The sequence below is a fragment of the Molothrus ater genome, chromosome Z (assembly GCF_012460135.2).
Source record: "Molothrus ater isolate BHLD 08-10-18 breed brown headed cowbird chromosome Z, BPBGC_Mater_1.1, whole genome shotgun sequence".
NCBI classification, from domain to species: domain Eukaryota; kingdom Metazoa; phylum Chordata; class Aves; order Passeriformes; family Icteridae; genus Molothrus; species Molothrus ater.
In genome coordinates, this window is record NC_050511.2 from 24,221,966 (window position 1) to 24,245,511 (window position 23,546).

General features: G+C 35.9%; 1 protein-coding gene across 1 annotated transcript; it reads left to right on the forward strand.

Moving 5' to 3' along the window:
• Positions 1–625: 625 nt before the first annotated feature.
• POC5 (POC5 centriolar protein) lies at positions 626–23,546 on the forward strand. The gene is made up of 11 exons (XM_036403740.2): positions 626–709; positions 5,246–5,393; positions 11,717–11,889; positions 12,259–12,435; positions 14,720–14,824; positions 15,529–15,708; positions 16,809–16,971; positions 19,731–19,849; positions 20,589–20,702; positions 21,528–21,704; positions 23,134–23,546. Exons 1-11 carry the CDS (start codon positions 626–628, stop codon positions 23,281–23,283), a joined length of 1,590 nt encoding a protein of 529 aa, XP_036259633.1. The 3' UTR covers positions 23,284–23,546.

Here is a 23,546-nt window from a genome sequence, read left to right on the forward strand (position 1 = left end):
TTCAACATTGCCTACTTCCCAAATATTCAAAGAATGCCTCACTGTCTTGCTAAGAAATTGCTGGAATGGTTGATATTTATTGAACCTAAGGTGTTACTTGTCCTTCCATAGCTGTTCACGTTCCTGGGCCTGAAACTCAAAATAGAGATGGGAGACTGATGTTGACCAGTAAGATCCAGGGTATTGAACAGGAGTGTTCAGGGCACTATCTGATCTTGGGCTGTGGCTGAGGTAACATAGTGGGTGGGTACAGTGTAGCCTATACATTCTTATGTTGCTCTGTAGGAATTTTGTACTGAAACAGCCTGATAAGCTAAAAGGCAATACAGTGTGAATAAAAATGACACAGGAGTATATCTGTAACTGCAACAACTGACATTGTTGCTTTGGGGTCTTTCCTTGTTTTCTTATAAGTTAGTGAAAATATTTCCATTATTTTGAGTATGACAGTTTGCAACATTATATAATGAGACTATTCAATCAGTTTAGTGCACAGAATGGGCATTGATCCAGTTGTAACAGCAGAATCTGTTTCTGGGGAAAATATTGGTGAATATATGTTTATGTACTGAAACTGAAAAATGAAGTTCAGCTTGTACTGTTTTATAGAGTTACTTTGTGCAGAATGTCATCTGATGAGGAGAAAAGCACAAGTCCAATTTTCCCAAATGACTTTGTTCAGGACAGTTCTGTTTCTTCAGATCCTCAGGTAGGACAGAGGCAATATAATTTGATTTACTGTCATGGCATTTTATTTGGTAAAGAATAACTGTGAGCAAATCTAACTAAATGTTCGTCTTTTTTATGTTTTACATACATAGGAAAATAATAAAAATATTAGGGAAAAGAAACAAGGTAGGCTGCAAAAAATACTGTTATGAAAATATGTTCAGTTAGATTCCATTTCTGTGCATTTCACAAGAAATTTATGTAAAAATTCTTACCTAAACTTTAGACTTTGGTCAGCAGCAAGTAAAATAGGTAGTTTTCTCAGCTTTTTTTCCTAGTGTTATTCTTTATTTGTGTTAAGTCTTATCAAGAAGCCAGAATTTGACACAGTGGGATAGAAACCCATGACTTTTGAGAGATGATGAGTAGCTATATTTTAGGCTTTCCCCATGAGTCAGTTTTGTAAAAACTGAATTTTATAAAATGGATTTATTTCCCTTGGAGTAGTATTATGGCCAAGTTAATCACAGAAAGGAAATGATTGCTTTTTGTTTTGTTTTTTTTTGCTTTCTGCATCAAATACATTAGGACATTCTGTAACTATAATACTGGGGGCTGCCTTTTCTGTGCTCGTCATGCTTTCAAGAGGATGCAAGGATACTGGATAAAGTCTTTGTACCATTCTTTTGAAAGCAGCAGATTTTCATAATTTAATAATTTTTTATTCCTATTTGCATAGTAGATTGTGTGGTTTTTTTCCTTCGGTAGGATACAGTCCAAACCAGGACGGTTTTGGCAATAACATGTTTTGCTAGTTGCCCTTAGAAGTGCATCTCCACATTTGTCACATAGTGAAATGGGCATGTACAGTAGCAACACTGTTTAATTTGATTTGATTAATTAAACACTGTTTAATTAAGGGGTTTTCTTCTTTCTTTTTTTTACTATTTGGATTGACTTGTACCTTTAAAACAACATTTTATGGGGCAATTAATTTCCACAGTTCATGTATGTCTCTATTTGTGCTTGTATCTCATGGATAAGTTTTCATAATCTTTTTTTAGGAATAGTAAATGCATGTGTGTTTCCAATGCTTTTTGTAGTCAGAGAACAAGATAAAAGCATCATGCTACAAATTTTGAAGGACCAGAATTTTCTGTTATGACCTGGTTGTGATTATCAAGGAGGCTCTAAGGCCACCTGATAATCACAGGTAATCGTATATTTTATATATATATATATAAAATAGGTAAATATATATATATAATTATATATATAAAATAGGTAATCATACATTATATATTATATATAATCATATCCATTCAATCTGTATCGTGTAGATAATGATAAACTTATACTAATGAGCGACTGTTTTGTGAATGAGAACATGCCTAGAGAAGAGTAGCTCAGCTGGAAGTGACCTACATCAATTGTTGGCCAAACTGCCTGACCATTTTGTGGCTGAGCAAAAGTTAAAGCATGTTATTACAGGGCATTGTGCAAATGCCCGCTTAAACAGTGCCCCTTAAACAGCAGGCTCCTGGCATCCAACACTCTCCTTCAGGAGGGAAGCCCATTCCAGTGTTTGATTGCCCTCTCAGTAAAGAAATGCTTCCTGATGTCTAATCTGATCCTCCCCAACACAATTTTGAACCATTCCCACTCATTCCATCACTGCGTCCCAGGGAGACGAGATGGACATCTCTTCTCACTTCCCCTGCTCAGGAAGCTGTACAGAGCAACAAGGCCCCTTAGCCTCCTTTTCTCCAAACTAGACAAGCCTAAAGCTACCCCTGGTAGGAGTTGGTTACTGTTGGAAAAGAAAAACACTGAGGTCACAGCTGATCAATAGGAATGTTGACAGGGAAGTACTCTACTCCATTTAGATAAATTTGGAAGGTCTGTTCTGTTTTGTTTGTTTGGGCCTTTTTGATAACATGTTGCTTTTAAATAGAGGCCAGCTTATTACTTTTTCCTGACAAAGAAATCCACTGGCTCTTAGAGAATGTCCATTATACTTATAATTGTTATGCAAGACTTTATCCATTCAATCTGTTCTTGTCATATTGTCTAGTAACCTTGACTGCAATCCTTTGCAGTATCTGTAGATTTTTATTTTAAAATAGAAAAAAAATTATCAAAATCATCTGGGTTTTTTTTTTTGTGCCATTTGTTCATTACATCACTACATTTTCTTCTACAAAATCAAGGCATTAAATAGTCAAAACTCCACAGACCTTCAGGTCATAGAATTACATTCCTCTAGTTTTATACATTAACAGAATTACTTGCAGTTGACAGAACAGCTTGAAAGTTCTGTTAAAAGCAGAACCACAATAATAAACCAAAGTTATATTTTTAATTTTATTATGGTTTTATTTTAAATGTACTGGTCGATATTGCATTCCAGTTGCAGCATACTTGTTATGTAGTATTTAAGATGAGGAATACGCTTAATCACTCAGTGTTTCCATACATATTCTCACTGCTGTCTCCAGGATTCTTTTTTTTGTGTGTCTAAGTTTCTGATTACAACTGGGATACTGTGCTTTCTTTAATATTTGCCTTTCAACTTCATTTCAACAGTGTTGTAATATTGTAATTTATGAACATTTATTTCCAGATTTGTCACTGGATGCTGTTTATTGATACTTTCTGTTGGCGCGTAAGAGTGCGTATTTCTGTACAGATTGGATTCTTTGAGTTTTAATAAAAGAATTAGAACTTGAAAGAAATCTCCTGAAATAACTTGATACCCGTATTTTGAATGTTAAGCATGTCTATAGTTGGACATATTGGGTGATAGTGACTAAATTAGGTGACTCAACATGAGACACCCACTTGCATCTGACATCTAACCTGCTAGGTCCTTTGAATTGATCATGGAAGCAGCTGGATCAGCTCTGTCTGAGAACTAACTTATTTGTTGGGAAGAATTAGGTTTAAGTTGCTATTTGGTTGCATGATCTCTTAGAAGAAGACAGAGGTGTGATCTAACATCTGCAGAATCATTTAATTTTTATTAGTTAAGGCTAATATTGGCTTTTTTACTCAGCTGAGATTTTCCTGAGGGAGTTTTGTATGGTTCCATGCAATTCCTGATTGAGTAATAGATCTAAAGATATCTGTTTTCTTCTTTTGATATCTTTTAAAATTTAAACTGTATACATTTAGAAAGATATGTCTGTGGAAAAATTAATAAATTGCTGATTTGCAGCTAACTATACCTTTTACATGGATTGTGACACACTTGCGTGTCCAAAAGATATATCATGTATTTGTAATTCTATAGCTTCATACACATTTATTTAGGCTTTTACTTTGAATGTGATAGATTAGAAGATGGGAAATGGACATTTAAATGGAAACTAGAATGCAGAGTAAATGTACCAAACCTAGCTTCTTAAATTCTCTAATTAGTTGAAACACACAAAAATATACAAGTTACACTGAGAGTTTTGAAGTATTATCCTTTTCAGTTGTTAGATTCAAAAACATATTGCATGTAATTGGTACCTTTCATTGATTGTTTTCACTCTAACTTCCTCCAGGTTTAAGAGGAAATTTTTGAATTCACACTTGGTTTTTGAGGTTTGACCTCATTAGGATTCTAATGTGATATAACAGAACTAATGTCATAATACTAAGTGAAGTAAAAATAACTGCTAGTGACCTGGTATAGTGTTTTCCAATGGCCATTGTTTTCCAAATCTTTAGTAGATTTTATTTGTTGTAGTAAGTAACTGGTAGTGGTACTTGTTTAATTAATTACTAGATTGCATGTTTAAGCTATAATACAGATTGTTTACGGTTTTGCAATGAACACTTAAATACCTTCATCCTGAAAATCTGTTTCATTAGGAGGTTTCAAAAAAATATTAATTGGCTTACTTAGGTGTGTAGCATAATGCCACATACTAGTTAGAGAAGTTTATAGCTTCTTAATAGGAAAGCTTCTTTTTAAGTTATATATATACATTCCGTATACCTGTATAATTTTAAAAATAAATAATATAAGGTGAGAATAATTATATCCTTTCTAAAAAAACTTGAGTATAATCAAATCACTTTTGATGATTGGCTTTACAACTTCCACCAGAGAAATTGCAATGTTACAGAGTGTGAAGTGTGACTGTGTTCAGTAGCATCTTTGTCATAGCTATAAAAATACATGTTTTTCCTTGAAGCACTACTAGTAGTCATTGGAAATAATAAGGGCCGATTAATAACTTAGATGATCTGGGACTGGAATTTTTTTCCAGTTCTTGTTTTAGGTGCCTATTCTAGTATCCGATGCTGGAATCTCATAGAGTCTTTCTGTGCAGCTATTGCAGTGCATATAGTTGTATTAAGAAGGAATGTGAACATTAAACAAGAGAAAGTTAAATTATTATAGTCATTGTAGGAAAACAGCTCACTTTTGCAGCTTTAGGGGAAATCCTCTCTGTTTACACCATAATAATAAAAAAGAAACCTCTCAAAATTATAGAAAATAATATGCACTTCTTTTTACATATGCCTAATTTTTAAAAATGTAATTATAGTTTTATAATTCTTTGTCACCACTTTGCAACAGGATGAATATGAAGAGCTGTTTCGTTATACTGTAGTGACTCCGAAGTTTGAGCAGTGTGTCTCAAAGTTTCCAGAACCTGCCTCAGAAAAGAGACCATCTGAAAGAATTTCCAGGTTAACAGATTATACCACTCACCGTAATACTCCAGGTAGTATGCCCAAGGCTATGTGTTGAGCTTACAAGAACAATGATACAACTTTGATGACTTACATTTTTTAATAGCTTTAGTTTGAAAAATACATGTATGTCATTTGTAGTACATTTGCATTTTGCACAACAAGAAATGTAGGAAGGCATATTCCCTGAAGGGTTCTGTCCCCGGCATCGCTTTCAGATGACAGTGTTGATGTGCTGACAGTTCTTTGTGTTTTGTGGTGCTGATGTTTAAAGGTGGTTGGTGTAATAACAGAAAAAGGAATACCCCTTACTTACAGTATACTTCATTGACATTTGATGTGTTACAGCTGGTTTTGCTTAAGCTGGTAGGGCTGTGATAGAGAAATTTAGAAACATATAGAAACAATGATTCAATGGAAGGGAGGATTACCTTAAAAGGGCTTTGTGTAATGACTAATCATGTCACAGCATGAATGTCATTCTTACTTTTTTAATTCAATCCTGTTATTCTAATTTTAATTTATTTCTTGTTATTTTATTTATCCATGTTACTAATGCATCACAAGACACTAAACTTAGGGTCTTGTGATGCATTAGTAACATGGATATTTTTAATTGTGTTGTTTGCTTCTGTCACTAGCAATTAGATTGAGAATTTTGCTTTGCTGTTAATTTTGCTTCAGAAGAAATCGTAAACAAATATACCTGCATTATTTCTTTTCTAGGAAGCTAAGCTTAATCAGACAAAACTGACTTTAAACTAACTTCTATTCTTTATCATTCTATTTAATTTTTGAAATATTTACTATCTTTTTGTTTTCACTTTTATAACCCTTGTGGATGGCTTTATGTCTGCTGTTTAGAGGAACAAGTGACATACTTGTACCTTCCAACTTGGAAGTTTGGTCAGTACTATTTCTTTAGGTTTTTAGATTCTAAAGCAGCTGCTAGACAATCTGTTTGGAAGGATTAAGGCTGCAGGAGATAGTGAGTGGTAGCTCATGACAGCTGCATAATGACCTTTAGCCCTTCTGTCCATCATATCTTGCCTATGTGCTGCTCTTGCCTTGACCTCATGGCACACTCCTAGCTGTGAGTTAGCCGAAGTCTGAGCAGGACTTAGGTGAACATTACAGCAAAATGTCATACCACAGAATGTCTGCAGCATGCAGATCACAGTGCAGCTGTGACTCCTGTTGCCAGACTCTGTATATGAGCTATCATGACAAGCTGTACATGAACTATCATGACACAAGCTGTCCCCACTTGCTGCGACAGTGTGTGTGGGTTAAAGCCAGCTCAAGTCTATTGCTATGTTGAAAGTTCATTTTGCTGCTTGCTTTTTTTTATACTGTGGGCTGGCTCAAGCCGTGCTTCTCTGGGTAGCACATAAATGCGTTCAGCGTTCACACTTAGCTAAGGCCAGTTGATCCCCTCAAATGGTGCAGTCTTTTGTGAGAAACAAAGGCCCCCCAGAGCCCCTTCCTATGCTGAGATTACTTCAGCTTCCTTTAAAGCAGCTGTGGTCACTCCCTGTATTCTTTCCAGAGCTCCATGAGCAGAGTACTTACCTCCTCTGGATGTTCTTCCATTGTTGATCAGTCACATTATAAGTCACAGATTGTCAGGATTCGAGTACACTTGCAAAACTCTTGATTTGTAGAGCAGTTAATGTCAGCTGCTGGAACTATTTCTCAACCTGAGTTGATGCTCTTAAAACAGTAGAAAATTTCAAACCCAGCTATGTGGAACTATATTATGGAGCAAATTTTAATTTGGGTATTGTCCTCTATGCTCTCTGCTTAGAGTTTTGTCTCCCAGTTTGAGTGGAATATTGTTTTGTAAGGGATTTTTTGTGATGTGTAATACTTCTGTTCATAAGAAAGAATATCAGAATCAGACTCTTACGCTTTCTTGGTACATGACTGTATACTCTATTTTCGATCATATTTGTCTGAAGAGAAAATTTTAGCCAGCAAACCAAAAGTCTCCTGTCTCTCTGTAACTCTGCTCTTACTTTTTAATTTTTTTTCTGGGCTGCATTGGGTTTGCATGGCCAAACTTTAGTAATGGAGGATACTACAGGGGTGGCTTCTGTGAGAAGCTGCCAGAAGCTTCCTCCATGTCCACCAGAGCCAGTCCCTGGAAGCTCCAAAGGATGGGAGTGCAACTGGCCAAGGCTGAGGCAATTTGAAATGGTGGTAATGCCTCTGTGATAAGAGATTTGAGAAGAAAAAGAAGTTTTGCATCATTGTAATTGTGACCACAGAAGAACAGAGTGAGAATATGTGAGAGGAACAGCTCTGTACACACCAAGGTCACTGGAGAAGCAGGGACAGGGGATGCTCCAGGCCCTGGAGCTGGGATGCCCCTGCAGCCCATGGTGAGACAGCTGTGCCTCTGCAGCCCATGGAGGTCAGGGAGGTGCAGGGATTCACCTGCAGCCCATGGAGGAGACACACCCACGCTGGAGCAGGTGGGTGTCTGGGAGGGGACTGTGACCTCATGGGAAGCCCACACTGGAGCAGGGACCTGCAGACCTGTGGAGAGAGGAGCCCATGCTGCAGCAGGTTTCCTGGTAGGACTTGTGACACCGTGGGAGGCCCACACTGGAGCAGCCTCTCCTTGCAGGACTGCACCCCATGCAGAGAAATAGGAGAAGCCAGAAAAACACAAGGCCTACATTACCCTAAAAATAAACACCCGAAAGGACCCGGAAGAGTCCCCATGGAAGAGTGACCCACACTGCAGCAGTTCACAGATCTGTTTCCATTCACAGAATGGAAAAAAAGTGATTAAAGACAGTAAAAAAGGTGCTTCTGAACTTCCCAGAGAACACAAGAGACAGGAACAATATTTACACAGATTCATCCTGCTTCTGTCAATTAAAATGCTATAAACAAGTTTCCTTTGCTTTGCTACTTTATCAAAATATGTGTTTGCTGTTCAAAATATCACTGTGTCTCCTCAGTCTGTGAGAGAGATGGGTCATACCTCCTAGAGAAGATGGAAACAATCTAGTTGTAAAAAGGTTATTTCAGCTTCTAGGAGAAGATCTGATCAAAATCTTGAACTCTTCTATATAATCACTACTATTGATTGATGGTGATTATGTATTGAAGTTGTGCTGGCCACAGTGTTAATGCCCTCAGAATATCTTCTTTTTTTCATGATGATAATAACATGACTTTGAATGAACAATGAGAAAACTGTAAGTTTAATACTATACCTCTAATGCTTAAATTCAAGCTTAATGCTCTACCTCTAATGCCGATCAGGTGGGATTGTTTACCAGGTTTTTTTCTGAAGGGCAGTTAATTTTTTTGTTAAACTCCATTCTTTTGGCACTGCTTGCTTGTTCATACTAAAAATCAGGCTTTTTGACATTTGGCTCTATTGCTGCTACTGTTAAAATAACAAAATCATAAATTAATAGGTTAGTGTTCTATAACTGTAAAACAAAATGACTGAATGTGCTGAGGTTGGAGTTAAAATCTGAAAGTTTGCTCTTGTGCAGAGCTTCTCAAGTTTACAATGTATTTTCCCCTTCTCCATGTGATGGTATTGGAACCGACTGAGTTTTCAATGCCATATGATGCCTTCTGAAATGAAGTTCTGGTTATGAAGTATTCTTTGGTCTGGATGCTACCATTATGGTGGTAGAACTCTGATTACTTGTAATCTCTATTTGTTGCAGAAAATTTAAGTATACATGGTATCTTCCCTAACAGCTTTCAGTCAAATAAGAGAAGTAATTGGAATAAACATGCTGTTTAATTCAGTTCAATGTCCAAATGGTTTTAAACTTTGAAACATAAAACTTCATTTCCTGTTCTTGTTATCAGTTTAGTTGATTAAATTTGAAAATTACTAAGACTGGAGCAGTAAATTATTTGTTGCAGAGATGTGCAATGATGACTCATACCCAAAGAGTAGAAAAAATCCTTCTCTTCAAGCCTGCTAGTCCTCAGTATATATCCATTAAACTTCTTAGAACATTTTAGCAAATTGCTGTGCTCAGCTTGGGCCACTAATAGCATCTAATGTGTGAGAACAGTGTCAGAGCTTATTTACTTAATAAAAGCAGAAAAAGTCAGATACTAGAACAACACAAAAAAGCTCAACTGTAGTAACAGACATCTGGATAAACAGCTAATTTCATTACCTCTGTCTAGAGATTTGTTGCAGTAAATATGTGTGGAGATTATTTAATAAAGTGCATTTCTATACTTATCATATCCAAATGGTTCTAGTGTCCTTGGTACCTTAGTGCACTGTAACTGAGTGACATCATATAACTCTATGGAGGGAGTAGAGGTGACAGAAATAGAGCATTAGAAATAAGAATTAAGTTAATGTGTGTACAACTGTAGAAAATTATAGCAATGCTGGAAGGCCAAGATGAATTTCATAAGATGATGTTATAAACATGTAACAGATACACTTGGTGGATTCAATGAAGATATTATACATCCTATGGTAAATGAGAGAAATGAAAGCTGTGTTAGGATAATCTGTTCATAGGGAGAATTAAGGGGAAGGTAGTGATGAACTAGTAATATTGTGATTCTCAGACTATGGCAGTTGTGAGCCTATTTTAATATCCTGTTTTGATTGGTAACATTTTGTTCTGTTGGGTTTCGGGGTTTTTTTTTTGAAGGTATCTTACAAACTGTGCTGTGTAGGATATCTTTGTAATCTAACTAAGTAGTAGAAATTTAAAAATAAAAACAAAGCTTCAGGCATTTCATTTTACAGCTTAAGGAAGGAGTGACATGCAGGAATGGGGAAAAGTGGTGAAGGACAAACTGTGAATATTTGACAGTGGTAACAGTGCCAGATAACTTTATTGTCATATGCCAGCCAGATTCTTCATCACAGAAATTAGATATATTTCAAGTAATCTGGATCATCTGTCTGGCATGTCATGTATTTTGGACATTTTTACAAGCAACAAATATTCAAATTCTGCCACTACTTTAGCAATACTTCTGTCATTTTCAGGAGAAACAATGACAAAAAGCTAAAGCCTGATTTTAATTTACTCTGTGATGGGGAATAATCTTTTTATGGTCTTTTGCTTTTGCTATAGGATAGGACATTTAGTCTATAGAAATGGTGTGTTAGATGGCACTCCTTTAGCTCAAGCTGGTGTTAATTTTATGATGTGTGGTTGTGTATTACCTTGAGAGAAATATCAAAAAGCAGTTGTAACTGCTTCTGCATCCCAGTTCTTCCTTATTTCCCTTTTGTTTTGGAGCATGAGTGTAGTGGTTTTGTGGCAGAGAGTATTAGCCAGACAGCTCTTCTCATTTCCTTAGGAAAGGAGACCTAACAGTAAAAATAACTGTAAAAGAATATCAACCATCAGGCTCTGCCTTAAATAAATTCGAAACACACTTTTCTAGTGTCCACTGAAGGTACTGCTTTGTGACAGATAAGCTTATCTCTTCTTGGTTGAATCAAAAAATAGTACCCATCAGACAATACTTGTTTTCAGAAGTGAAGACTAAAATGTTGGAGGTTTTCTCTGTTAATGAAAAAAGAGTATTTTTTTGAAGTTGTTGTGTTTGTTGCTATTAGCAGGAATCTGCTAATATCTCTTCTAATATTCTTTTATTCAGTTGTCAACTCAAATAACAAATTTTCTGTAAGGAATAACTAAATATAAAACAATATTTTACTTCCCAAGTTTACTTAAATATTAACTTTATTATCAGCTCAAATACATGCAAACTAGCTTTAGTGGTACCACACCTCCTGAAAGTGAGGATTTGTTATATAAGGCATTATATAAATTAATGGTAGATATGTCCTTTCTCAAATTGCTTGAACACTAATTAGATTAACAAATTTAAGGCTTTAAGAAAAATGGATGCAGGAACGTATTAACATCAAAATATATCCACAGGCTACTTTGTGAATTTGTAAAGGAACAGCACAGACCTCAGGTGTTTACAGGCTCATTGAGAAAAAAGGCAGAAGTTAGTAGATTGTTTACCTGAGATGTTAATTGTCAAGAAGCCTTCACTTAGAGATGTTATTTCTGGCTGTATTTTTGGTGGTTGCTGTGATCATTCTCTTTCAAATAAACTTATATTAAGATACTGTATTTTAACGGAGCATTACTTTTGAATTTACTTACGTTACAATTGGATTGTCAGCTTAAATATATGTGTCCAGAAAGCATGTATTAGAATTGGATTTGTTTTTCTTATGTGGGTAAAGGACATTTCTGGTGACATAAATATTTTATTTCCTTTTTACCATTGTCTATCTTCTGACTTCCATCCAAAATGTGGACCAGTCAGCCTTTCCAGAGTGTCAGTTCTTATTCTCTTGTTTCATTTTCAGTCTCAACATCAGTGAAGCAAGCTGGTATGGAACAACCTGCTCTTCCAGAAGCAACTTCTTCCACACACGGTCCAGGAGAAGTCAGCAAAACCACAGTGACTGAATTAACTTCACTAGATGGAAAAGTCACTCAAATAGAAAATATAGTTGATCTCTGGAGTGGAAGTCTTAAGGTATTTATATTGTATGGAATCCTTAAAAATCATTCACAGATATCATTGTATTGTAGAGTTAGTGCTGGAGAAGTTTCAGTGTGATTGCTGGGAGAATGGTATTTTTTGTTGTTATTGCATATTGTACATAAGCATGTGTAGCACAGAATATCTTTTTTCAAAAAACTTTGGAATAACTGTCTCCATTAGGGATGTTCTGATATCATGATTCAATAGCTCATTTTTTCTGTTAATACAGCTGTACACAGCCTGTGTAATGAAGGTATCACTGCAAATATTTGTGTCTCCTTAATTGCTAAGTATTTTAAGATTAAAATTATAGAGAGGAAATAAACTCATTGCATTACTGTCATCCTTTTAACTTTTCAGACAAATATTCTGACTGAACTGAAAAACTGGGAACTTAATTTGATTCAACAACACAAGCTTCAAATGAGACAAGAGAAAGAGAAACATGACACACAAGTGAAACAACTGCAGAATGAGATGGAAAACCTGAAAGAGTTACTTCATACTTATGAAATCTCTATTAGCAGGAAAGATGAGGTAGTAACTCAATTTCATATTTTAACATTTCCTCTCTGTTTAAAAATATCTACATTAAATTTTTTGGTCCATCTTTTTGAACAACATTTTTTTTAAGCAAGTAACATAGAGAAGTAAATAATACATTCAGACTGTATAGTAGAAAAATAATCATGGTTGCTAATAGAGTTGTCTATACTAACAATGAAAGCACATCATATGTGCTATATTTTGCATTGTTTGTTTCTTAAATCTAGAGTCTAGTCTTGTTTCTCATATATTTCATGAAGAACTCACACAGGCGTAGGTGAGTTTATTAGCTCTTATATTTCAAAAGCCTCTAAATTTTCAATTATTAGATTGGTTTTCTTCAGTTTTAAATGTTGAGGACCCTCTATTTTAAGATTCTTAGGAATTCGACTTTTGTACATATTCTTAAGATTGGACATTTGGAGTCTCTGGTTTACACTTTCCTGCTGGCAACAGTGCAAACAACCTGAAAATTAAATAGAAGTGTGAAAGTGGATATAAAATCTTGGCAGTTTTGCAATCACAACATAAATGAGTTTTCTTTCTGCTACCCTGAACATATTTCCTAGTACTTGAGAACACTTAATGGAGTTTGGGTTTCTAATTCCTACTTACATTTTCAAAAAACATACATTACAGGAGTTAAAATGTGAATGAAGATAGTGTTCTGTGTTCGTTTAGAAAACAGACTAATCTTAAAGACCAAGCAAATATAAATGTTGTAACATTACAATAACTGGATTAGTCTTATACCATGTAACTTGTACCTTGAGCATGGCTATTTCAGCCTATACCTTTCAAACATCTAATTCTATTGGCTATCATTGTATGTCAGTCTTATTTAATGACTGACATACAATGATAGCCATAGCTCAATGACTGAGCAATAATTCTCAGTGATACTTTGAAAGCTCTATTTCATTTTTTGCTGCCAAAGAAATTGTTTCTTCAGCCAATTTTAAAGTTCTGATTCTAAGGAAAAAAACCCAAACATTTGAATAGAAAATTACTATTGCTACCTCCTGAATGGAAGGTGGCAGTGCTTCCATGCTTCTGCATATCATTCCATAATTATGAAATCTGCGGTATCCTCATATGGACATAAACCAAGGTCCATCAGCCCAACAAATATTACAAGTACTAGATTCTTATTACACATTGTAAAGCATTTAAGATTTACAATGTGTAATAAGAATCTAATTTATTTAATTAGCAAAAATATGCTAATTAACAAAAATAGACTTAGGCTAAGACTTCTAATGTGTAACAGTATATGTGCAGCATTGAAAATTGATTTTTATGATACTTTTTCAACAAAAGTAATTAACATATCAATTTAATTTGTTTTCTATTTTAATTTTAGTTATCATTCATTTAATTAGTGTATATTCAATAATTATTACTGTAACAAATGCAATATGTTAACATATGCTAGCATGTATTGTCATAAAATGTTGTTCTCAACAATGTTTATGCAGTAGTTAAAATAACTTTGCATTATTTCCCAAAGTCCCAAGATAACTTTGCATTATTCCCCAAAGTCCCACTGTTGACCATTGGAGTTGCTCATATATGGCTGATGGCAGAATCTAGCTTAAGAAGTTAGGCAGAAGTAGGGAGTAATATTCAGATTTGGTCTACCAAATTTGCATCGTACCTGGCTTAATTTTTAGTTGGGGAACCTCAGTTCTTTATGTGTACTCATTAAATTTAGAGATTGCTGGGTTGCAGTCTCTGTCCAGTATGACATCTTGCCTCTGAAATGTTTTAATTGCTTTAAGCTTATATACTATCTTTCATGAGAACTTCTAAAGAGAGTAACAATTTCTAATAAGGTTTTTCTGGTTTATAGCAACAACTTAGCTTGTTTATTCTGTTCAGACAAGTGAAACAAACTTCTAATATAAATGTTTCTGATTTATTAAAAGTCTCTTTGAAATAAGAAGTTCTTCTGATGTTATGCTGTGGTAACATTTAATTATGAGAAATGCAATATAATGTTCAGAAACCACCAAATGTAGGACGAAATAACAATTGAGTCGAACTTTTCCTAAAAACTACACAATGGAAGTGCCACAATCTGAGTGTCAAAGCCACGGGAATTTTACTTCTCATTTGAACTTTGATCATTGTTTCTTACTTGATTAGAGTAAGGGGAAGTTTCAGTAGAAAGCATCTGATAAAAGCAAGTGCTTTAAGTGAAAAATAAGTGAGACATAAAGTACATTATCTTTGATCTTAGATAATGAAATAGTGTTAACGAATATTTTTGCAGGTAATTACTAACTTGACCCAAGCATTAGAAAAGCAAAAGGAGAGAGTAGCGTTGATGAGAAAGTTTACACTGTGGCGAATTCAGCATGTTAAAGCCAAACAAGAGGTATGTGCACAAAATCAAAATGCAGTGAAAATTAAACCTCTGAACTCAAAAGAGTCAGAGCTGCTGCAGTTCTTTTTACAGTTTGAAGAAATCATGGTGTTTCTATTTTGATGTGTTTGACAATGTCAAATAACAGTTTGAAAAGATCAGTTCTAAAAGGAGTGTTGCTGTCAAAATACTCTCTGGAATGGAAAAAAATCTGTTGTCTGCTGACTATTTTGAAATAGAGTAGAATAGTAGAGTTGTTTTAAAGTAGTTTTTAAACAATCCTGAAGTCTAAATTTATTCAAAATGTAAGTTTTATGATAACTACCTGCAATCTTTTTGACTGCAGGTTTTATATGATTCCTGTAGTGAATCCAAATGTGCCACATACCCAACAAATGGCTTCATATGTCTGTTTACACTGGGTATGTGAGGTTGTTGTTTGGGTGTCATTAAACTAAGAGTAAGACCACTGTTGTGTGTAGCCTAGGAGCTCACAAACACAGTTTCTCATGGTGAGGACAGTAATGTGCATTGGCACATGTGCACTGAACAGCTGATGCTCCTTGTGTAACACTTCACTGCAGGACCTGTAACTCAGTTAAGGGCTTCCTCCTGTGGTCTGTGTAATAAGCTGTAAAACAAGCATCCACAGTAAAGTACTGAGCTTTTTATCAACCCAGAACTTTTTTATGATGTGTTTGTATTTACTTCCTAAGGAATATGCAATTCGAATGGCAGATAAACATTTCCAGACAGCTTTGATGAAGAAAGTGTGGGCTGCCTGGCGCTCTGTTAGTGAAGAAAAATGGAAAGACAAAGTAGCAAGAGCCTGTCAGTTAAAGGCAGAAGATGTCTGCGTTCAGCTCACCAATGATTTTGAAGCAAAAATTGCAGAGGTAAAATCAATTTTTTTTTCTTCTTTTGCTCCTTGACTCCCAACCCCTGTTCCTCCAAAGTGTGTCTTTCTCAACAAACCTATCAAACATAAGTATTTTCCAGTAGAACAGAACTCCCAAGTATGCAAGAAGATCTGAATGGATCTAAGATCTTTGTAATGTTTTTAGACATGCCTTTTTTCCCTGCATCCGATATAAAATGTTGCCAGTGTGCATGCACAGATGAAATAAGTTGTACCTTCCTGAAATAAGGCAAATCTCTGTTTGCCTACTAATGGGAATGCCATTTGTTTTCTAACAGCATTCTGTTAGTATGGGCTATGCATTTTGAGGTCTTAATGAAGGAGACAATGCAAATAGAAGACCATTATTACTTTGAATGATCATGATGAGTACAATATTTTTTTTCTGTAACAGCTATTCTGTTAAAGGCTGAAATTAAGTTTGATTTTTCTTTAGCTTGCTGATTAAGCCTGTTAAAGAATTTTCAGAGCTTGAGGTGAAATTGTCCACCTGTGCATTGGTGCACGCTAAGTAATCAGTTTTAAAATATCATTTTTAAGAGGTTTGTATTTCAGCAAGAAATTAAACCTAGAATTTTAAGAACAGGCTTACCAAATATGTCTTAACAGCACAAAAACCATAAGTAGCAACTTGATCTGATCTTTTCTCAGCCTTTTTAGTTTTTTACAGTATCTAGAGAAGAGACACTGGTGATGAAAATGTACCCTTATACTTAAATCATCATCAGAGAAGACTTGCTCTTCTGTTGAATGAACCCATATTTCTGCAGAGATCTGGCTTGTGCCAGATGCCAATTTCTAAAAGACAAAAGCTTGCAAAGATGTATTTCTGCTTAGGTAGAGTCTGACAGTCCTATATCTTTTGAATAGTCTTCTCCTTGATATGCTATATTATTAATATTGTGCTGTACTACAAAGGAACTACAATGAGCTGTTCATCTCTGGTGAAGCAGAGGTTTTCAAGTGAGAACCTCTGTCTTTGTAAATATAGTATATTATTTTTAAAATTATTGATGAATATGTTTGTAGTTTGCATTGAGAAGTAAGAGAGACTTGTTTCCTTAATCTGTTTTGTAGTTAACTGCTGCTTTGGAACTGACAAGATCTGAGCTTCTGCGACTGCATACAGAAAGAGATCAGTATGAAGACACCATGAAGAAAGCCTTTATGCGTGGTGTATGTGCTTTGAATCTGGAAGCAATGACCATGTTTCAAAGCAAGGACAGTAGGCCAGATCCTGGTTAGTATGACTAGCAGGTTTAATCTGGTAGCGTGTGTGCGTTTTTGTTGGATTTGTTTGGGATTTTTTGTTTGTTTGTTTTAATGCAGTTCCTTTTCTCTTTTTTTTTTTTTATTTGAGAATTTTTGGCAATACAGAGTTTATTAAACTTTTATTGCTTTAAAACGTCCTGTTGAATATGTTGAGAAGTACTTTGAGGCTGGACTTGATACAGCTGTAGCTGAAAGGAGGAACATGTTCTCTTCATCCCACATTGCTGGGAAAGTGGGAAATTGCAGCTGAAGGCAGGAAAGGAAGTCAAAGGTGGCAAACTTCTTAAAACACCAGGTTATAGAGCATTTAGACAAAATCCTGAAAATTCCTTTTTACTCTGGCATCTCAGTGTGCCATGAATCAGCTTTTCCCAGACAGCTCTCCCTTCTTTCTTAATCCTGCTTTTGAATGTAAAAAGGGCAAGCAAATCTCTCAGGTTCTGTATTTAGATGTAACTCCATGCCAGAACAGGAAACACCAGTCTATTTTTATCAGCAGCATACCTGTAAAACCTGTGCAGCTACACAGGGAAGTGCCACACATGCTTACAGATACAGTGAAATCACTCTCTCAGACTGAGACAATCCGTAGCAGTGGGAACATAATTGTGCTGGTGGAGCAACCTAGGTTAAAGAGAAAATAGCTGTGCCAGCAGGAGTGCCACAGTTATGTGTGGCTCAACAGCTATCTGTATTGGCAGTGATTAATAGCCTTAGACAAGTAACTTCAGTTGCTAAATTTAGCAATCTTATACAGAAGTTTCTGAACTACTTTAGAGAAATTCTTCACCAAAAAAGGTAGATAGAGAAAATAAAAACCTGAAGAAGATGTAAGCAGATACTTACCTGAGCAGCTGTCTAAGCCTGTTAAACATAAGCGGTATTTGTGCAGTTGCTTAGGAAATTAATATGACATTAGCAAAGTGTAGCTGTGTGCTAGTAAAAATTTAGGATCAGTATTGGTAGAAGGTTAAGAATGAATGATTTTTTGAAGGTACTGGGTTTGGGAATATAATTACAGGGCATTTCCCAAGTACTTTATTTTTCACTGTGTTATTAGTTAAGAATTATTCTATCTTGAAGCATTATCTTTTATTTGTTTGTCTGTTGTTTTAAAAAAACATGCAACAGACACCAGGTCTCCCTAATAATAAAGGTTTATTGACTGGTGTGAAAGCATTGTTTCTGTAGACCTATAAAAATGAGAGTAAGTAGTAAGGAAATAAAGAAAACTGAGCTCTATAATAGTTGTGACCAACCCTTTATTTTCATGGACCCAAAATTTTGCTTGATTTTTACTAAGAAGCTGGAACTGATACTCTACACCAGCACAACACCTAAAGATTTTGTTGTGCTGCATGTTAGGGTACCCATAACTCATTTATTTGTGTGTCCACTATTATGCTTTTTAATCAGGCTTCATAACATTTCACAGACTCTTTTGTCCTCAGTCCTGAGCAGGTCATCAGCTTCCACCACCTCTGGTACTACCTTCTTCCCTGCCCCAGGCATCATTTTATGTTTTCCTTACAGCCAGATGGTGGTTTTAATGAAGTTAGTTACATAATTGTTTAATATGGTTGAACAACTGTTGATCCACATTCTTAATCAGGTGGAACAGTGATCAGGACACTGGAGGACTGCAAACATCAGAGGAGATTATTGTGATTTGTTTCTAGTCTTTTGATCTGTGGACATCAAAACTTCAATGTGCCAGTCAGCAATATAAATTTATATGAACACTGCAGTGCCACCTACTGTCACTGGACATAAAATGCAGAATTTCACCCCTTTACAAATTTATTATTTGGTTATTTTAATATACATTTAATATACACAAAATCTACAGGTAAAATACATATCATATATCATTACAGTGTATTTATTAATAGTGTGCATGTGTCTCAAACTTGATGGCTTCATAATATTTAGTGTCAGTGTTGATGGTGTTAAAGTTACCTGCCTAATTTGATGACTTTTTTTTTACTTAGTAGTATATTAAGATTATTTTAACCTCTTCATGTTAAGAACACTGACGCCACAGGAATTCATAAGTTTTTGCTTATAAAAGTCCTAATACTGTTTTCCTCCAGTAAAATAGATCAGATCTTACTGATCTATAACTGTGCATTGGTCCTGCCTGTGCTTAAGCTTAATGTGTGTGTACACACATAGATATGTAGAAAATGCACATTCTAGTACCCTTTGACTCTTGACATCTATAAGTATTGCACAGATTTGAAGCACTTTCCTTTTATTTTTCCTTCTTATGTCAGCTAATTTAAAAAACCAAACACAACTACCACATGGTGTCACTCTAGTTCCTGGAATGAGCAAATGACCTTTGTGTTTTACTACCTGAACTGGATTTTCTCTCTTAGGATAAGAGCACCACTTGCACACTGATTTTAGTTTTGGCAAGCAGTAGGAAGAACCTCAGTTCTTTGCACTACAAGTAGGTGAGATGTGCCACAGAAATGTTGAGACATAGAGAAACAAGCCCCTTTCAAAACATAAGCATCTCAAAAGAGGGTAAAATACAGGAATGTTTGTTTATATCTGTCTACCTACCTCTATAAAGAACAGCCTGCTCTTTTTTATTAGATTATACAGAAATCCCAAAGAAATATTAAAATTTTCGTTGTAACTTATCTTCCCCCATATCCCCACCCCTTAGGGTTAGCTAGATTATGTGCTTATCCCTTTACTTTTTGTTTCTAATAATAGATATAGGAAGCAGAAGAAATGATCATGCGACCACTGGTGCAGGAAGGCCACCTCCTTCACAATATAATCAACCCTCACCACCACCTCCACCAGCAGCTGCTGTTCAGGTGGAAAACATGGTAAGCACGTAGCTGGAACAGAACTGTATTTCTAGTGACAAAAGAGAAATACCTTGATTGGTGCTTTTTTGAAGAGAGTTCAGATGTGTTCAGACTGCACTGTGAATGAGGCACAGCTGCTGTGGCTTGCTGTACTTTCATTAAGCTCTTTTTTTTTTAGTGAAAATGCATTAAACTAACAAAGACAAGGTCACTACAATAAGTATAATTTGCTCTCTTAAGGTTCTTTCTGGAAAAAAGGCTGTTAAGAGGGGTTTTTTTAATAAACCTGAATTTAGTATATTCTCAAAAGATGAAAGGCTTGACTTCAGACTCCTTTTTTAGGAGGGTGACACATACAGACATTGAGGGAACTCAGCTTATTGTCCTGTCATACCAACTTAGCCAGATCATCATCTAGTAGCATGGCTGTTTTGGACCTGCCCTGGAGTCATCCTCAAAACTTTGCCACTGTAAAACAGTATCTTGCTAGAGAGTAGGTTAGAACAGAGATGATGTGCATGCCTGTCTCTTGACTTTTCATTCTAATAGTAACAAATGTTATTCACACCATTTCTACAATTTTTAGACAAGTAATTTTATATTAGACAATAAACAGTAACACTAGAGGTAAAATATATGCAAAGACATCGCAATTAAAAAGGTAATTGGAATAGTGAAAAAACTGGCTATCTAAGAAGCAAAACTGTATTTTCTAGAAAGTAGTACTCATTCTGTATAAACTCTGGTTTCATTTCAGTTTTGTTGCCACCTGGCTCATGCAAGCACTCCTGAGACCAGGCTAGATTCTGATTCTCCAGTTATCATCACTAGCACGACATCAGGATCTGGTGTGACATCAACGCAAAAACTGGTAACATGCTAAAGTTAACTTTTTTTCTTCTTTTAGGACATAATCATAACAAATATTAGTTTGGGTATTGTTATTTGTGCATTTCTCAGAGCAACACAGGTATGTAGTTGAGGACACTGCCATAGAGTTTACCTAGCAGTGTGAAGACAGTAGGTTGAAAATGCTCATTTATGTTACATAAACTCATTTATGCTAGGAGCAGTTTTAAATTGTAGGTAGGGCAGTGTGGCAAAGTGAAGAATAGAAGAGTGCACTCAGGTATAGTGCAACAGGAACAATTGGTGTTTGACTTTTGTTATGGCAAGTGCTCATATCCTTGTCTCATTATCCTGCTCTTGGAAATTTTTCCCTCATTCTCTCTTCTGTGCTTCGTGCTAAACTGTCCTCCTTTCTTTTCCATATTTGACACAGTTTGCTATCAGCTGTCAGAGAAAGATGCATTTTTGTATGCATGGGAGCTTTTTATTTGCTCTATCATTGCTAGAAAGGTTTTCCACAATGATGGAAGTACCTTCAGCTGTCACTCAAGCATGCAGTCAGCAAGCAAAGCTAAACTATCCATGCCTCTTGATTTCTGTCAAATTAGTCTTATTTCACTCAGAACAGAAGTAATTTACTTGAAATGCTATCGCACAAGTAGAAAAAATAGAGTAATCCTGGTTGCAGCCAGGTGGAGCAAATTCAGTCCTGTGTAATGTAATTGGACTACCTGCAACATCACATGTTCCATTTAGGCATATGGTAGATAAAACTGAGCAGAAACACCTAGCATTGTAAATATTATGTTTAGAATTTTTTACTAATTAATATTTAATTTTTTTATAGTCCATGCCAAAAGTAATAACATCTGCACAACAGAAAGCAGGAAGAACAATCACTGCTCGAATCACAGGCCGAGCTGATATGGGACAAAAATCCAGAGCTTCTGGGAGTTTAGCAGTGATGGGAGTTGCTCCACCCATGAGTTCAGTTATTGTTGAGAAGCACCATCCAGTCACTCAGGTAAATCAGATTGTGTATTTATGTTCTTAAAGTATTTTTATTACAACACATCTCAAAATAGTTTGAAGAAAATTACCTTGTGAAGAGGTATTAGACAAAGCTCAGACTTTAGGCCTGTTGAAAACAGCAAACAGTACCTTGTGTCTTTGTGTAGAAGGCACTGGTGAGGAGATGTCATGGTTTAACCCCAGGCAGCAGCCAAGCCCCACACAGCCACCCACTCACTCCCCCACCAGAGAGTTTGGGAAGAGAATCAGAAGGGTGAAAGCAGGACAACTTATGGGTTGAGAAAAAGACAGTGTAATAGGGAAAGCAAAGGCTTTGCACACAAGCAAAGCAAACCAAGGAGTTAATTCAGTGCTTCCCATGCACTGGCAGGTGTTCAGCCATCTACAGGAGAGCCAGGGCCCATCATGCAAAATGGTTACTTGGGAAGACAAATGACATCACCACAAATGTCCCCCCCTTTTCTGCTTCTTTCCCCCCCTTTATACACGGAGCTTGGTGCCACATGGTCTGGAATATCCGTTTGGTCAGTTTGGGCCACCTGTCCTGGCTGTGTCTCTTCCCAGCTCCCCAAATACCCTCAATCTCCTCACCATCATGGTAGTAGCAAAAGCAGAAAAGGCCCCCATCTCCTCCTGTGACTCACAGCCATGTGGCTTCCTGCACATAGAAGAATTCAAGAATTTGGGTTCCTAAGCAGAAATTAATGTTTAAATTTTATGTTCTTAGGAGTTTAGAGATTCAGTGTGGTAATTATTTCATTAACAACAATTTCTGGATTCAGATTTTGTGACTAGTGTGACAAGGAAAGCACCTGAACTACTGTTTACAAAAGCTGACTTCCAAAAATGTAATAACTGTGACAGCCCTGGAGATACATTCTGTATACCAGTTCTGCAAATAAAAATCTTAAGTGTTTGTCTTGAGTTAATTTGAGAGGGAAAAGAATTTACCTTGATAAAAAGCAGAATGAATATGGTTTATTACACTAAGGTGGCTAGTTTTATGGGCAGAAAATTACTTCTTAATAAAATTGCAAACCTTTTATTTTCAATGATCTTTCAGGGACTGCCTTATAGCAAATACTTCAAAAGGAAAATTGGCACTACAGGGGAAAATGGTGAACAGCATGGTAAAATACTAAAACAAACCAACCTTGAAATAAGACTGAGATGATAAAAGCTCAAAATACTTAGTTAACTGGAAGTTTAGCACTTCGTATTCCAAAAAGTGTATTACAGATAAGAAAGGAAAAAATCTTCCTCTTTCTGTTAAATGACCATTTATTTTTTTCTTTCGTGAAAAGTGTATTTCAGTTTGTTAGGTTGCAGGTCTTTCTTTTTAAACTACAGCTCACCTAGAGCTATTTTAATGTGAATGTTTTGTGTCATTAAGTGTTTTGATGTATCTGATTACTTTTCAGCAAACCATATCACAAGCCACTGCTGCTAAGTATCCTCGAACTGTGCTTCACTCTTCTGGCTCTACCTCTGCGAGACCTGCAGGACAAGCCGGGCGAGTGCTTCAGAGCCAAACTCACACCAGTGTACAGTCAATAAAAGTTGTTGACTGACTGACTATCTTTCTCACCAGTAGGGGTTTTTAATCAAGGTACCACTTCCCCGTCCTTTCAGATTTGATGCAGTAAGGCCTAAAGTACATATCATGTTTTTACCCTTTTCTAAAAAAGGAAGGTTTTTTAAGTGAAAGTGCTTTTATAATAAAACCTGGAGGGGAAAAAAGAGCTTGAGCTTGTTGTTCTACCTCCAAACTTTTTATTATTAAGAAAAACGCTTTTTATTTAAGAAATCTTTAGCACACTTTTTAAATAAAGGA

What these genes read in the sequence shown, in the direction of transcription:
- POC5 (XM_036403740.2), top strand. Translation starts at nt 626, where the DNA reads ATGTCATCTGATGAGGAGAAAAGCACAAGTCCAATTTTCCCAAATGAC. An exon ending in CACTCACCGTAATACTCCAG is followed by an intron (nt 5,394 to 11,716) that starts GTAGTATGCCCA and finishes TTTCATTTTCAG; the next exon opens with TCTCAACATCAGTGAAGCAA. An exon ending in TTGAAGCAAAAATTGCAGAG is followed by an intron (nt 15,709 to 16,808) that starts GTAAAATCAATT and finishes TCTGTTTTGTAG; the next exon opens with TTAACTGCTGCTTTGGAACT.